Source organism: Myotis daubentonii, chromosome 2 (genome assembly GCF_963259705.1).
Source record: "Myotis daubentonii chromosome 2, mMyoDau2.1, whole genome shotgun sequence".
Lineage (NCBI taxonomy): Eukaryota > Metazoa > Chordata > Mammalia > Chiroptera > Vespertilionidae > Myotis > Myotis daubentonii.
The window spans coordinates 22,848,197-22,864,824 of NC_081841.1; the positions used below are offsets into that span (position 1 = coordinate 22,848,197).

Consider the following 16,628-nt stretch of genomic DNA (forward strand, 5'->3'; position numbering starts at 1 on the left):
TTCTCTCCCCAACCCCCTCAAATCCCTGATATTATCTGGCACTTACCCAACTCTTTAACCACAACTAGTTTGTTTTGCTTTGTTTACTCTCACACTGGAGCCTCTTCTTTGTTATCCTTCACATTCCTCTCTTCATATAGAGGAATATGATAACACTCACTCCACTTGGCCTTACATATACAGCACTTACACACATATAGGGGAAAAGGCATTTTGTCTCCGGACAGGTTGATTCAATTCTGAGCAGTTGTGAGAGCAAAAATAAAGTGAATTTGCCCTTCCCTGCAGGCTTTTCTGTTTTTTTCTACTGATCTGCTCATTTTCTTGTATAGCTTAATACGTAATGAGATATTTAGCTCACATGTTTCTTTCAAAAAATTCAGTGCATAATTAATAGGATATTGATAATTATCTCCAGTTGTGTAAAAAACAATTGGTCTTGTCCCCTCCGCGCTCTTTCCCCTTTTCTTAAGTGGAAGAAGAGAAACATAAATTCCTTAAGGGCCAGGACTCTTTTGTCCTATATACTCGTGAATCCCAGTTCCTTGGAGAGTAGCAGCAAATACCTGTTTAGCTGAATTTGATAATTGTCCTATCACTACATGCTATAAACCTGAGACTAGAGGCAAAGCTTGCAGAAAGGGTAGAATTAAAAGTGGGTGTTTGGTGGATGCAATATTAAAGAGTTTGGATTCCCCAAAATATAAAAACAACAAAACAAACAAACAAAAAGAGTTTGGATCTTATCCTATAGGCATTTAGTTTTCTCCTTCCTGCAGCTTAGGGGAGTTGGTCTAGCTTCTGGATATTCAGGTTTCCCTCCTACCTGGGGCGATTATGCCAATTAGAGGACAACTAGAGACATAAATTGGCTCAGTTCTTCCCTCTGTTTTCTTCTCCCAGACTGTCCTTTCCCCCCCTTCAAGATTGTAGACCCAATCAACAATCAAAAAGCAGCTGATAAATTCATAGGATTGTGAATTCTGCTTACACTCCTTCAAACAACCTTAACTCTCAGATAACACCCACTCCACTTGGCCTTACATATACAGCACTTACACACATATAGGGGAAAAGGCATTTTGTCTCCGGACAGGTTGATTCAATTCTGAGCAGTTGTGAGAGCAAAAATAAAGTGAATTTGCCCTTCCCTGCAGGCTTTTCTGGTAGCATTTTGTCTGTGAAACTAAGAGAGGCTGTAGCTGCTTTAGAAAAGGGAAGACGCTCAAGAAGACGTAGTGGGTATGGAAAAGGATGTGGTTTTAAAAGTGGGCAGAGGGAGGTGCTGCCTAGGGTGAGGTCTGAATTTGATGTTACGAGATCACGAGGTTGTTTGGGGGAGGAGCAGGGGAAGGGCTGGGGGCTCGGCTCCCTTCCTGGCTCCACCCTTCCCAGGATTATAAATTGGTGACTGGTGTGCACTTTTAACCGCAAGAGTGAGTGTGAGGCTGAGATGTAGAGCAATCCTGAGGACCTGAAGAGAGACTTGCTGCCAGAGAAGGACATTTTTAAGGTTTTGTTGGCTGAAAAAGGTGTCTCTGGAATCCCCCTCCAGATCTTTCTTGAAGATTCGAAAAGAATTAAATTAGGGCCATGGGGACACATAAGGTAAGGATGATACAATTACCAGTTATTTTTGCATGTTTGGGGTACACTCTGAAAGGGAAACCATAATGGTGATTGCTGTGTTCTATTTTATTCTGTCATCTAGCCATCTTCAGGCCCTTTCCTTCCGCCTGCAGTGCTACAGTTTCACCAGTTCTCCTTGATTCTCATATCCTATAAAGGATTTATTCCAGCTCCATCACCTTCCTGTCTCAGGGAAAGTCACCTGGAGAAGTTGTGCTTGTTTCTCAGGTTTATTTAACATAATTACACTCTACTGAGGATGAGCTGATGGAGTGGACAGGGCATCAGCGGCTGCTCGGTTGTGTTGATGACAAGTGTGGGGCCAGGTGCAGTCTGAGGATTTCTCTGGAAGCATTGGGCCTTGAAAAGACCTGAGATTTGTTTGGAGGCCTGGTGCCCAGCCATCTGTTCTATGACCTATGGGATTTTCTGAGTACTAAGGAGAGAGAATTGTCATTGTTCTTCCTAGTGTTGTTATGACTGTGAGCACATGATACAGTTATTATTATTGTGTATTATGTATGCAGTATATTTAGGGAGAAAGGCATTTTCATGAAGGTAAATAAATTTGAAAATGAAGATAAGAGATGAAAAATGTGAAGGAAGAAGAAAAGGGACTCAATGATAGTATGATGAGGGGGGAAAGAGGTTTTAACTCAGGGGAAAAGAATTCATCAGAAAGAGCTATGCAGTGGCAGGGGGCCTCAGGAGTCCTTATACCTAGTTGCCTGGGAGGCAAGGTCATTTTGGGCAATTGAAATTCTCAGCCTGCCACTCTTGTCAGACTGGAGAATAATGTTTGGGGGAGGTTGAAGATGGACTCAGGCATAGATTTTGAGCTACTTTGAGGTGGAAATTTAAGATAACAACCCCTTGAGTTATTCCTGGGAAGCTGAGAGATGACTGAGTTGATTTCTGTCCCCTTCCCCCAAGAAATGTCTTCTGTATGTGGGGTTGGGAGTGAGCTTGTGCTCTCCCCCTGCTGGGTGGGAGATAGCAGTACAGTAAACGGGCAGAATTACAAATGGGGCCAGGATACAATGGTATCTATAGTAGACACCATAGATTACGTGATCCAAAGAGAGATAAAGAGCAGCTCAGTGATAAATATAAATGCACCGCCACCACTCTGGGGCTTCTGTGGAATGCAGGGTACAGGAGAGACTGCACTGGATCTAGCTGTTTCCAAAATAATCTGTTCTTAGGAATTCTAAATGTCTTTACCCTGTCCTCCTAAGTCAGTGGTTCTCAATCTTCCTAATGCCGCGACCCTTTAATACAGTTCCTCATGTTGTGGTGACCACCAACCATAAAATTATTTTCGTTGCTACTTCATAACTGTAGTTTTGCTACTGTAAACAATATGTAATTATGTATGTGTTTTCCGATGGTCTTAGGCAACCCCTGTAAAAGGGTCGTTCGACCCCCAAAGGGGTCGCGACCCACAGGTTGAGAACTGCTGCTAAGTTCTTTCCATCCTCCGGGTACTGCTGTTTGCTTTTACCTGGGGCAATATTTTGAATTCCAAACTGGCTAACTCAGTTCCTTTTAACTGTTTACTTTCTAAATTTTCTTGCCTCCTTAAGTTTACAATGCTTGTCCATATATTTCTAGATAAGGACTTCAGTGATAACCTGTTCTTTTGTGTTCCTATTCATTATCTAAATCTCATTAAGTTTTTGTTCTTTTTAAAAAATACACATTTTTATTGATTTCAGAGAGGAAGGGAGAGGGAAAGAAAGAGGTGGAAACATCAATGATGAGAGAGAATCATCGGATAGTTGCCTCCTGCATGCCCCACACTGAGAATGGAGCCCACAGCCCCGGCATGTGCCCTGATTGGGAATCGAACCTGTGACCCCTGGTTCCTAGGCCCATGCCAGCCAGGCTTGTTCTTTTTATACCACTCCTAGGACCAGCTGTCGTAATACGTCTCCTTAATTAATAAGAGGCAGTTATCAAGAGTTTTAAGTACTGTTTCTTCCTCCCCTACCCACCCCCAGGTCACCGCACCTCTGATCTTTGCCATCACCATTGCTACAATAGGCTCTTTCCAGTTTGGCTACAACACTGGAGTCATCAATGCCCCTGAGGTGGTGAGTACCAGGCAACTAGAGTTAGAATTGTAATGAGTACATACTGTTGGTAAGGAAGTCTACTTGAACCATTAAAACAAAACGCAGTTATTCCCTATATCCCGCACTGTACCCATTCTTCCTCTCACCCTATGGTGATAGACTTCCTTTATTATCCCTTAGGAGTTAATTACAAAGAAAAAAGAAGGCACTTGGGAGAGGGCTGGAATATTCACTGAATATCAGTACTACTACCTGCTGGGATTTTCAGAACAAATAAAAATTCTTTTCAGAGAAACATTAACTCCAACCTGTTACCTCTCTTCCATCCCCATCTAGTTCTCTACCTATAAAGCAGTAATTGTAATATTGTATTTTAGGGAAGGGAAGACCCCCAATACTTGTCTCTTTTCTCATCCAACGGTAACACTCTGCCCTCCCACCAATTATTTTAATTTGCAGATCATAAGGGACTTTATCAATTACACTTTGGAAGAGCATTTAGAAAACGTTCCCAGTGACGTGCTGCTGACGTCCCTCTGGTCCTTGTCTGTGGCTATCTTCTCCGTGGGTGGTATGATTGGATCCTTTTCCGTTGGACTCTTTGTCAACCGCTTTGGCAGGTATTGGCCAGAAACTGGACAAGGGAGGGGGCCTATTCTGGTTGCACTGAGGACAGGTATTGAGAATTAGGATGTGATGGTAATCACACATTTGAATGAGAGCACCTCAAATTCTGACCAAGGGAAACCTAGTCTAATTGACACTGACTACTCTTGCTTGGGGCTCTACTGCCCTGCATAGCTTCCACCCAGCCATCAAGAGGTGGGCCTTGGGAATGATTGGCTTTGCAGTCCAGTTTACACTAATTCTGTTTTCTAATAAAGTTCATTGAAGTGTCTCAGAAACATACTTTATTTTAAAAAGGTCAGTTGTTTGCTTTTCTTTAAAATTTTGGGGGTTTTATGCAAATATCTTCATTATTTTACACAACAGGATAGGGAGGAAATATTTTTTAATCCTTAATCTTTGGCAAATAACTAAATCATGGCCAAATAACTAACCTGAAATGTTTTTTTTCCTGAAAAAAGAAAAAGAAAATTGTATCTTCTCACCCTATACTGGCTTAATAAAATAAATATCTTAGAGGGTAGAATACTTTCAATTAATGACTAGTGAAAGAACCATTTAGTTTGCTGATTAGATATTCTGGAAACATAAATGGAATTCAAGTTTGTTTTTTAATGTGTTTTTATTGATTTCAGAGAGAGGAAGGGAGAGGGAGAGAGAAATAGAAACATCAATGATGAGAGAAAATCATCCATCGGCTGCCTACTACATGCCCCTACTAGGGATCGAGCCCAAAACCTGGCCATGTACCCTGACCAGGAATCAACTGTGACCTGGTTCATAGGTTGACACTCAACTACTGAGCCACACTGGCCTGGCCGAATTCAAGTTTTTAATAAATGAAAGCAAACTATTTTATCCGATAATATTTTATTTTTGTTTTTGAAGGGATTAAATTTTTGTCTACTAAAATCATTAAAATTTTAACGTGGGTTTTCCAGAACTAGCATGGCTTCTTCCTGTTATTTTATTAGCAAGAGAACCAATAAAGGAGGGGGGAACAGGAAAAGGAATGTAGAAAAAGGTAAAATTGAGAATGAACAATGAGATTTTTCTCTTGAAAGGGTGTTCTCTGTATCTCCTTGGAAGCTTTTAAAAGTGCCAGGCCAGGACCTGTGCATCAGTATTTTTCAAAGCTCCCAAAGTAATTTCAGTGGCCACCTGAGTTGAGACTCATTGTTGAAGTTCATGGTGCTGGTCCTTCCCAACAGCTTTAGTAACTTTTCAGTGTTAATCTTTTATTTCAGTCTTCTATCAGCTGTTTCAGTGGCTCCATCTGCCACATTTTCAGTACATAAATGTAGTAATTTATTATTTGATACTGGTTACCAATACTAACTGTTAATGACATCACCACAGTCCACCCCAGGGAGAGCTGAAGCTGCTGTTCGCATTCCTTTTTTTTGTGATGTGGAAAAACTTGGTCTGAAATAATCTATCATCATCAGTATGTTGGTGATATGCCTAAGCAACTGCATTATAACTAAATGCAATAAGAAGCATTAGTCCAAAAATATCTCTTGGGTATGTTCATAGACCTGCTAGGGCAGAATTGCCTAGGGCAGTAGTTCTCAAACTTGAGCCTGCACCAAATCACCTCGAGGACTTTTTAGAACACAGATTGTTGGACCCTCACCCCAGAGTCAAACCTAATTATTTGATAAATATGGAGAGGGGTAATTTTAATTTCTAGCAAAATCTATGTATGGATCACTTTCAGAACTACTGGCCTAATGTGCTTGCTAAAATCTTACCCTTTGCAACAGCATGGATGGACCTGGAGAGCATTATGCTAAGTGAAATAAGCCAGTCAGAGGACAAGTACCATGATTTCATGTATATGTGGAATCTAATGAATAAAATAAACCAACAAACAAACTCATAGCTACAGAGAGCAGACTGACAGCTGTCAGAAGTGATGGGGGTTGCAGGGCTGGATGAAAAAGGGATTAAGCAAAACAAACATAAAACTCAGACACAGACAATAGCATGGTGATTACCAGAGGGAAAGAGGGGTAGGGGGAGGTAGAAGAAGGTATAGGGGGCATAAATGAAAATGGAAAGAGATTTGGGGTGATGAACACACAATACAATATACAGGTGATGTATTATAGAATTGTACACCTGAAACATATGATTTTATCAACCAATATCACCCCAATAAATTCAATTAAAAAATAAAGTGCCTGCTAAAATGCTAGGCTACAGGTACAACTTAAAAGAGGAGAATCTTAAAACACATTCTCTAGGTGAATTTTATGCATATAGAGGTATAATGACCACTGATCCTGTTATCCCAACTAGAAATGTTCTAATGATAGAAAATAGAAAAGTTAAATAAAAAGAGAAGATGTATGCTTTGTCCAGGTAATTCAGTTGGTTAGACTGTCGTCCTAATAATGCCAAAATTGGGGGTTCAATCCCCAGTCAGGGCACATATAAAATTGAGCCAATGAATGCATAAATAAGTGGAAAAACAAATTGATCTCACTCACTCTCCCTTCCCTTCTCCATCTCTCTCTCCCTAAATATCAATAAATTAAAAAGTATTTTTTAAAGATGTTTGAGCTTGGGGAATTGAATAATAAGGAAAGAAGGGGAAAGTTGGGATTGTTTTGCTAACTTGTTTTTGCTTAAATTTTCAGGCGCAATTCAATGCTTATTGTCAATCTGTTGGCTATCACTGGTGGCTGCCTTATGGGATTCTGCAAAATAGCAGAGTCAGTTGCAATGTTGATCCTGGGCCGGTTGATCATTGGCCTCTTCTGCGGACTCTGCACAGGATTTGTGCCCATGTACATTGGAGAGATATCTCCTACTGCCCTGCGGGGAGCCTTTGGCACTCTGAACCAGCTGGGCATCGTTATCGGGATTCTGGTAGCCCAGGTACGCTAGAACTTAACGAGTGTTAGTTTCCAAGACTCATTAAGAGTTAACATAGCCCTGGCTGGTGTGACTCAGTTGGGCATTATCCTGTGCACCGGAAGGTTGCTGGTTTGGTTCCTTGCCAGGGCATATGCACGAGTTGTGGGCTCCAACCCCAATAGGGGGTGTACAGGAGGCAGCTCTTACATCAATGTTTCTCTCTCCCTCTCCCTTTTTCTCGCTCTCTAAAAATGAAGTAAAAAAACAACTAATTTTTAAAAAGAGTTAATAGCCTGGCCAGAGTGGCTCAGTGGTCGACCTATGAACCAGAAGATCATGGGTTTGATTCCTGGTCAAAGTCCATGCCCAGGTTGGGGGCTTGATCGCCCTGTAGGGGGGCATGCAGGAGGCAGACTATTGGTGATTCCTTCTCATCGTTGATGTTTCTATCTCCCTTCCTCTCTTAAATCAATAAAAATATATTTTTTAAAAAGAAGATTTAATTTAAAAAGTTAACATAGGTAAAGTACTCAAAAATGGCACATATCAACACTAATAAAAGAGAAAAATGGTAATTGGCGTACGAGCTACCCTTTTCATTGGCTAATCAGGGCTATATGCAAATTAACTGCCAACTGAGATGGCAGTTAACTGCCAACAAGATGGCGGTTAATTTGCATATGTAGGCACAATGCAGGGAGGCGAAAGGGAAAGCAGGAAGAAGCCCTCTGCCACTGACAGTGATTGGAAACCCAGGGGGGAGCTAAGAGCTGGGGGGCAGGGCAAAGGCGGCCCCGGGGCCGCCTTTGCCCTGCCCCCCAGCCATGATCAGAGAATCAGGTGCCTTTTCCGCCCTGGCCAGTGATAGCAGGAAGGAGGGGTGGAGCCAGGGATGGGAGCTGGGCACGGTCGAAGCTGGCAGTCCCAGGAGCTAGGGGTCCCTTGCCTGGGCCTAAAGCGAAGCCCATGATCGTGGGGCCGCTGCAGCTGCGGGTCCCCACTGCCCGGGCCGAACGCCTAGGCCAGAGGCGTCAGGCCTGGGCAAGGGGCCGATCCTGCGATTGGAGGGTGATGGGGGTCAACGCCTGAGGGCTCCCAGTATGTGAGAGGGGGCAGGCTGGGCTGAGGGACACTCCCCCCGTCCCCCCCCCCCACACACACACCCAGTGCACGAATTTCGTGCACCGGGCCCCTAGTTCAATTATATGTAAGTTTCAGATATTATTATAGCTCACAGACAACTGAAAAAGCAACAGGATAGTAAAAGAATGGATAATTTCCTGGAATTTTTCTTTATTTCATTTAATTTATGGCCTATTAAACATGGGATTGATAGTATTACCTTTGTCTGGTTTCTAGGTCTTTGGTCTGAATATCATCTTGGGAACGGAAGACCTTTGGCCCGTGCTATTGGGCTTCACCATCCTTCCATCCTTCCTACAAATCATAGCCCTTCCATTTTGCCCAGAAAGTCCAAGATTCTTGCTGATTAACAGAAAGGAAGAAGACAGTGCTAGAAAGAGTGAGTATCCTTCACATGTTTACTGTAAGAATCGTAGGGTTGTGATTTGTTTTAGGATGAGGATATTGGATCTATTTTTTGTTATCTCAGAACCCAAGTGAAGAGTTTCCTAATTATTATTAAGTTAGGAACTTCAACCCCTAAAGAATGAGGTGAGGAGGTAAATTAAGACACGGGTGCTGATTGATTAGCCATGTCTGGGGCTCATCTTGGGTGGCTTCTCCCTAGCTGTCTTATGGATTTGGGATAGCACCTTACCTTTATCCTTTCCTCTTCTCTTCACCAGTCCTCCAGCGGCTGTGGGGCACCCAAGACGTGGCTCAGGACATCCAGGAGATGAAAGATGAGAGTGTTAGGATGTCACAAGAAAAACAAGCCACTGTGCTGGAGCTCTTCAGATCGCCGAACTACCAACAGCCCATCATGATTTCCATCATGCTCCAACTCTCTCAGCAACTTTCTGGAATCAATGCTGTGAGTATCAATTTTTGTGTCCAAGATATCCTTCAATATTTCACTTAAAACACCTGACCAGAGGTAAATAGCTCACCTACTTACATAGCCCCTCACAATATTTGGCATGTAGCAGCTACTCAGAAAATGTTGTTTATTCAAGTTTTGATTTGGTTTTATTTCTTAAATTTATAGTACATGTTTCCCATGTGGAAAAATGAGAAAGTAAATAAAAATGAGCCAGAACCGGTTTGGCTCAGTGGATAGAGCGTCGGCCTACGGACTCAAGGGTCCCAGGTTCGATTCCGGTCAAGGGCATGTACCTTGGCTGCGGGCACATCCCCAGTAGGGGGCGTGCAGGAGGCAGCTGATCGATGTTTCTCTCTCATTGATGTTTCTGGCTCTCTATCCCTCTCCCTTCCTCTCTGTAAAAAAGCAATAAATTTAAAAAAATAAATAAATAAATAAATAAAATAAATAAAAATAAAAATGAAAAGTTTTTACACTTTGTCTTAGAGCAGATGGTTAATTTTTGTCTTCTTCTAGGCTTTTTTTACTATATAATACAACACAGATTTTTTTGACCACTCATTTTTTATTTCCAGCCCTCTCTAACTCTGATCTACCTTATATGGTATCATCAGTGACAATGTAGGCCATACAACCGAAGTAGATATCTGAGAATTGACATGCCTTGGCTTTTCTTTAGGATTTGACATCCTAAAATCCATGAAAAGCCCTGGGGAACCATTAGAAAATCAAGAAATGTGGAAGCACAGTAGCAACTTAGACTGAGGTGCCTTACCATTGTGTCTATTTTTTACAACTAGAATAGAGACTATGATAGCTGAGATAGGGTGCAAAATGGGAAGCTAGTAATTGGCAGGTATCCCTTATATTCTATGTAAATACCAACTTCCTGCTTTTGAGTCTTGGTTTTGAAAAGAGAAGATAGTATACCTTCTACCCATTTTCAGGTAAAATATTTGGATATAAAGAACACTTTTGTCCCACCTCTTTAAATACTGATTCATGCCCTGACAGTTTCTCATCAGTCTTTGATTGATTTGATAAAACCATTTTGTTGCATTTTGCAAAACACACTTGATAGTCAAAATAGTACGTTGGTCCTATTTTTCAGCTGCCATGCACAATAGCTGTTTGAAAGTTGCACCTTTTTTTGTTTCCTTGTAGGTGTTCTATTACTCAACAGGAATCTTCAAAGATGCTGGTGTTAAGGAGCCAATCTATGCCACCATTGGTGCCGGTGTGGTTAATACCATCTTCACTATAGTGTCTGTAAGTTGGATGGTTTGATAATTTTTGGGAGACAGGAGTTAGTGGGGGAGGAATTCTTGCTATGAATGTTCAAAGATGGGTTGTGAGTACTTCCACTTCCCTACCATTATTATTTTTTTAAAATATGTTTTTATTGATTTCAGAGAGAGAGAAGGGAGAGAGAGAGAGATAGAAACATCAGCGAGAGAGAAACATCGATCAGGTGCCTCCTACACGTCCTTCACAAGGGATAGAGCCCGCAACCCGGGCATGTGCTCTGATTGGGAATCAAACCGGTGACCATCTGGTTCATGGGTCGATGCTCAACCATTGAGCCACACCGGCCGGGCTCCCTACCATTATTTAAATCTTCTGTTGTTGTTTAATTCCTCTTTGATGGGGTACTGGGTGGGGAGAAATATTGAATGGAGGGTGTAAGTAGTCTTCACTTTTTTCAAACAAATCTAGAATAGATGGGAGAGATGGAGGTTATAGAAAGGGTTATATAGGATATATTAAATTTGGAACTGGAAAAGAGGAAGTGTGACTATAACAAGTATCTGCTATTATTAAGGCAAATTCAGGTAGCTTACATAGTGTTTTCATGAAAAGGAAATCAGAAGTGTCATGTTATATTCTTCTTTTAGCTGTTTCTAGTGGAAAGGGCAGGAAGGAGGACTCTACATATGATTGGCCTTGGAGGAATGGCTTGTTGTTCCATCCTCATGACTATTTCCCTGTTATTAAAGGTGAGTGCTCTTTGAGTGAAGAAAAGGGAGGGGAGGGGGAAAGGAGAGGTTATGTTGACTCTCTGGGAAGGCAGTGAACAGTTGAGACTGGAGACTGATAAAGTCAAATTTGGGAGAAACAGCATGCCCAGAGTTTTAAGAAAAGTAGATCACCACCGATAGGTAATGAAACTGCTATAATCCTTACATCTATATAACATGTAGCTTATAAAATACATTATGCAATTTAATTCTTAAAGTAATTTTGAGGCTATTTCCATTTACAATTGATGAAATTATCTCAGTAAAAATGATATATGTGTGATCATATAGCTGGGTTTCAAAAACCTCAAATTTTTACTCTAAATCCGGTAGGTCCATTATACCCCAGGACATAAAGGGGCTTTTCAGAGTCAGTCAGTGCTCAAGCCTGAGAAGCTAGATCCTGCCTGGTCATGCTGTCTTTAACGTTAACTTTCCTCTGTTGCTTCCTCACACAGGATGATTATAGCTGGATGAGCTTTCTTTGCATTGGGGCGATCTTGGTGTTTGTGGCCTTCTTTGAAATTGGCCCAGGCCCTATTCCCTGGTTTATTGTGGCCGAACTCTTCAGCCAGGGACCCCGCCCAGCTGCAATGGCAGTGGCTGGCTGCTCCAACTGGACCTCCAACTTTTTGGTTGGACTACTCTTCCCTTCAGCTGCAGTAAGTAAATCAAAGCACAACTCACCTTGCCCATCTAGAAATCAACCCACGTAAGCCATGTTACAATATGAATGAAGGATTAGATCTCAAGGGCTTTAAACTGTGTCTTGCGCCCCCCCCATTTCTAATGATACATAGAAAAAGAAGGAATAAGAGCAGAAACGACTGAATTAGGAGCGCAAAACTGGGAACTGTTAAAAGGCCACTGGTCTGAAATGATAGTAATAGAAGCAGAATGATAGGAATAAGCCAAGCCTCAAAGGATTTCAAACTAATGCTTAAAAATCCATCATTTGAATTAGCATTTTGGCTTCATGATCTTAAAGGCTCACAAAGCATAGGATGTTAATGAATGAAGTGCGTTCGATTGTAAAATGACCTGGAGCTGATTTGGATAAAGGAATTTGTAATGGACATCTATAATCATTTCCTATTTCTGTGAGTCTTTCATAAACATAGATTTTAACAGTGATAACTGAAAATCCGAAAATACTCAATAGGGATTTGGAAGCAGCTAATTTCAATGAACAGGGAAAGGAGTGACACAAAGTTGCGGAGAGCCCTAACCAGTTAGGCTCAGTGGATAGAGCGTCAGCCTGCGGACTGAAGGGTCCCAGGTTTGATTCTAGTCAAGGGCATGTACCTTGGTTGCGGGCGCATCCCCAGTTGGGGGTGTGCAGGAGGCAGCTGATCAATGTGTCTCTCACATCGATGTTTCTAACTATCTCTCTCCCTTCCTCTCTGTAAAAAATCAATAAAATATATTTTTTAAAAAAAGAGTTGTGGAGAAATATAGTAAGTTAGCAATGGGATTCATAAGTGAGTCTCTCTGCCCTAACCAGTTTGGCTTAGTGGATAGAGCATCAGCCTGTGGACTCAAAGGTCCCAGGTTCGATTCCAGTCAAGGGCATGTACCTAGGTTGCGGGCACATCCCCAATAGGGGATAGACGTTTCTGTCTCATCGATGATTCTAACTCGCTCTCCCTCTCCCTTCCTCTCTGTAAAAAAATCAATAAAATATATATTGAAACATCGATGAGAAAGAAACATTGATTTAGCTGCCTCCTGCATGCCCCCTACTGGGGATGTGCCCGCAACCAGGTACATGCCCTTGACCGGAATCAAACCTGAGATCCTTTTTTTTTTTTTTTTTTTTTTTTTTTTTTTTTTTTTTTTTTTTTAAATATATTTTATTGATTTTTTACAGAGAGGAAGGGAGAGAGATAGACAGTTAGAAACATCGATGAGAGAGAAACATCGATCAGCTGCCTCCTGCACATCTCCTACTGGGGATATGCCCGCAACCCAGGTACATGCCCTTGACCGGAATCGAACCTAGGACCTTTCAGTCCGCAGGCCGACGCTCTATCCACTGAGCCAAACCGGTTTCGGCAAACCTGAGATCCTTGAGTCCGCAGGCCAACACTCTATCTGCTGAGCCAAATCAGCTAGGGCAATAAAATATATTTTAAAAAAAATAAGTGAGTCTCTGGTGAAACCTTACTGTTTTCATGAACTATGAAAGGGTTATGGCTTGAAGCCTATTGGAAATATGGATGTGAGGAAACGGAAGTTTGTCAGTGACAGGATTTTTATATCAACACTTTTTTTAAATCCTTTTGTAGAAATATTTAGGACCCTACGTGTTTATTGTCTTCACCGGCTTCCTCGTGATCTTCTTGGTCTTCACCTACTTTAAAGTCCCTGAGACCCGCGGCAGGACTTTTGAGGACATTACACGAGGCTTTGAAGGGCAGGCACACATGGCTAACAGAGCCGAGAAAGCCGCCATGGAGATGAACAGCATGCAGCCTGATAAGGATACCACCAACGTCTAAGCCGTGCTTCCTTCCCACCTCCCTCCCAACATGAAAAGTAACCTCTCCCTGAATGGGGAGAGATCTCATCAGGTTGTAACCCAGGACTGTTTCTGAATGCTGCTACTTGATTCTTTTCTCATCCCCACACTCCATGAGCACTCACAGGACCCCAGTGCTGGGGTTAGTTGTATCTTCAGTGGCTTTTTAAACATTTCATTTCTTGGACATTCTCTTCTGTTTGGAAGAGACCAAGTGAACCTACCTTCATTTCAGGAGGGATTGGCTACTTGGCATTTGACAACTTTGCCAGCTCTTCCTCCTTTAAGTTCTAATATTGCCTCATGAGGGCATGTAGGGGAGAAAGAGTTCCCCAACCTCAGACTCACCAGGAAACAGATAGACATGAGAGTGTGGAGGGCAGAGAGGAATTACATAAGAGCATCTTCCTCACTTCCATACCGCTCTGCAGAGCAAATTAATTTGAGTTTTATTTATTTTATCTTCTGGTTTTATTGCATAAGTATTTATTTTTTTAAGTGTAATTTTACCAAATAATGAAAACATAAGGAAATTGAGGTTAGAGGGAAGTACTTACAGAGTTTATAGGGTGGAAGATTTGATACTGAAGAGGTTTATAGTTTAATAAGGGAAGATTTACACAGAAATGTAATGCGTTATTGGAAGGTATATGATGAGGTATGTGAGGTTTGCAGATTGCCTTTTAACAATTTCTGTCCTTCAGATGGAAATTCTCAAGTTCAATTTGTCAGAAAAGTCATGTGCCTGTGTAAAGAAGCTACTGGTTTCCTTTGGAACGTTTTCTTTGTTTAAGATTATATGTAGTATTACTTGAAATCTAGGATTATTACTAAGGTGGGCATTGTAGTTAATGGTGGTTGATGGGTTCTGATTTTGGATGGAGTCCAGAGAAGGGAAGGTTGTTTGTTCAAATCAATCGTCTTCCTCTTATAGTGGACTCACTTTATTTTTATTATTTTTTTAAGTTTTCCTACCATTCATCTGGTGGGAGAGCAACCTAAAATATTGGTTCTTGATAAAGGTTTGGTTTTTCTGCATTTTGTTCTTTAGGAAATTTTAGATATTTAGATTTTTTTAAATTTAGTTTTAAGCCATAGCTTTAAAAGAATTCAGAGGAGAGTGTTCATAGCTAACTTGGAATTTGTAACCTCAGCATTGGGAGAGGATTTTTCCTGAATGACTGTTACCTAGTTGAAGTATGTTACTGCTTTAGGGTCAGCCCATGCCTGTTTTGGTCTGTTTCCATGTCAACTTACTCTTGTTATCATGTTACCATAGTATTATATCAAGTGCCCGAAGGGCACTTGAATCTTTCCCATAGACCATGTTGGAGATGGTATGAGTAAATGTGCAGTGTAGCCCACACTTGAGAGAGTATGAATGTATGTGCACTGTCACTTTGCTCTGGGTGCAAGTCGTTTATTGGTAACTTGTTTCCTCTGTGTTCCTACAGCCCCCTTTTGGATGGAATGTGTTAACGTTTATTCCTGGGTATATAAGTAGCACTGCCTCTGCTGGGTGGGATTTGCATCTGTGGCTTTCTTCCTAACATGTAGAGAACTCTGCCTCACTCTAGACTCAGACAATGGGAGCAGGAGAGTGTGAAATCAGGACATGTGGCCTCCTAGGGGAGCTTGAAGGAAGTCATGGTGGGGAGGAGACATTCTTTTCAAGGGGATGAGAAATACACTAAGACTTGTAAATCTGGAAGGTTTCAAAGAGTTAGATGAGATGAAGGTATTTACACTTGCCATAGGTCACAGACACCTCCACTGTCTAGTTCCCTGTGTTTTTATAAATGGTGACACCCTCTTTTCCCTTTTTCATGTTGCTTGACCTCCCATCCCCTCCTTGGTGCTTATACATTTGAGGCCCTTCAGCCAAATCCTTGCCTACGACAATATTTTAGTTCTCAGTTCTTACCATCCCCTCTGGTCGTTGAGCCTTTGGATAAAAACTCCGAGCTATGACGTGGGACTTTGCTGGGACAGGTGGCTTTCCTCCAACTGCACCTCCACTTCTGGCTCCTCAAAACCGTGGGTGGGCAGTATGAAGTTTCCCCATTTCTCAGTGACCAGATTGTGAATATTTCCAAATACGTTTTATATTATTAATGTTACTGTGGTTCTTCGTTTTGAAATAAAAATTCTGAATGTACATGTTGGTTTTTTGTCTTGTTTTTGTCCTTCCTCAACAAAATCCACTTTAAATCCTAGTTTGGTCATTCAGTACCTGTTGTAACCTTGAGTAAGTTTCTTATAAGACAGTCTCGAACAAATGAAAATACTGCTCCTTGTTTGTTATACACATGAAATTAAAATGTTGTGGTGCATTGCTTTGCATAGTTAACAAATTGTCACTTTCTTTCCTCAGTGAAAATTCTGTTTTACTCTCTCATGCTCTTTCCTACTTCGTTTCTCCTTCAGTCTTTGATCATTAAAATTCATCCTACACTGATGTCAGGGCATCCATATGATATATATAACACTATCCGCCTTAAAATCCTCCAGTAGATTTCAATCAACTATAGAAAAAAAAATCTTACACCCCATAGTGGGCACAACCACTCTAATGCAAGGTCCCTGCGGCGTTTCCTAAGACTTAGCTCTCAATTATGTAAGAAAATGCCTCACCCACTACAGCACCATTGGCACCTCCATGACTTCATTTATGCAGTCTGGACACCCCCATGCCTGTTTCCATTCACATATTAAAAATTTGAATGGCTGCTTTTAATTTTCACTCAGCCCAAGCATGAGCTCCATACAGCCCTCCTCACTTCCAACATAATTTTTACACTATGGCACTCTGTGTATTAGACGGAATGAAAAAATGAACTGCCCCCTGACTGTCAGGAAAGAGTCTCAGTGAGTACACCATCCAA

At 41.5% G+C, this 16,628-nt stretch overlaps 1 protein-coding gene across 1 annotated transcript; it reads left to right on the forward strand.

Moving 5' to 3' along the window:
- Positions 1–1,326: 1,326 nt before the first annotated feature.
- On the forward strand, positions 1,327–15,901 carry SLC2A3 (solute carrier family 2 member 3). Its single transcript, XM_059682137.1, has 10 exons — positions 1,327–1,608; positions 3,633–3,725; positions 4,167–4,327; positions 6,980–7,220; positions 8,559–8,721; positions 9,008–9,195; positions 10,369–10,473; positions 11,100–11,201; positions 11,681–11,884; positions 13,511–15,901. The coding sequence occupies exons 1-10, from the start codon at positions 1,594–1,596 to the stop codon at positions 13,721–13,723; spliced, it is 1,485 nt and encodes a 494-aa protein (XP_059538120.1). The 5' UTR covers positions 1,327–1,593; the 3' UTR covers positions 13,724–15,901.
- Positions 15,902–16,628: the final 727 nt, after the last annotated feature.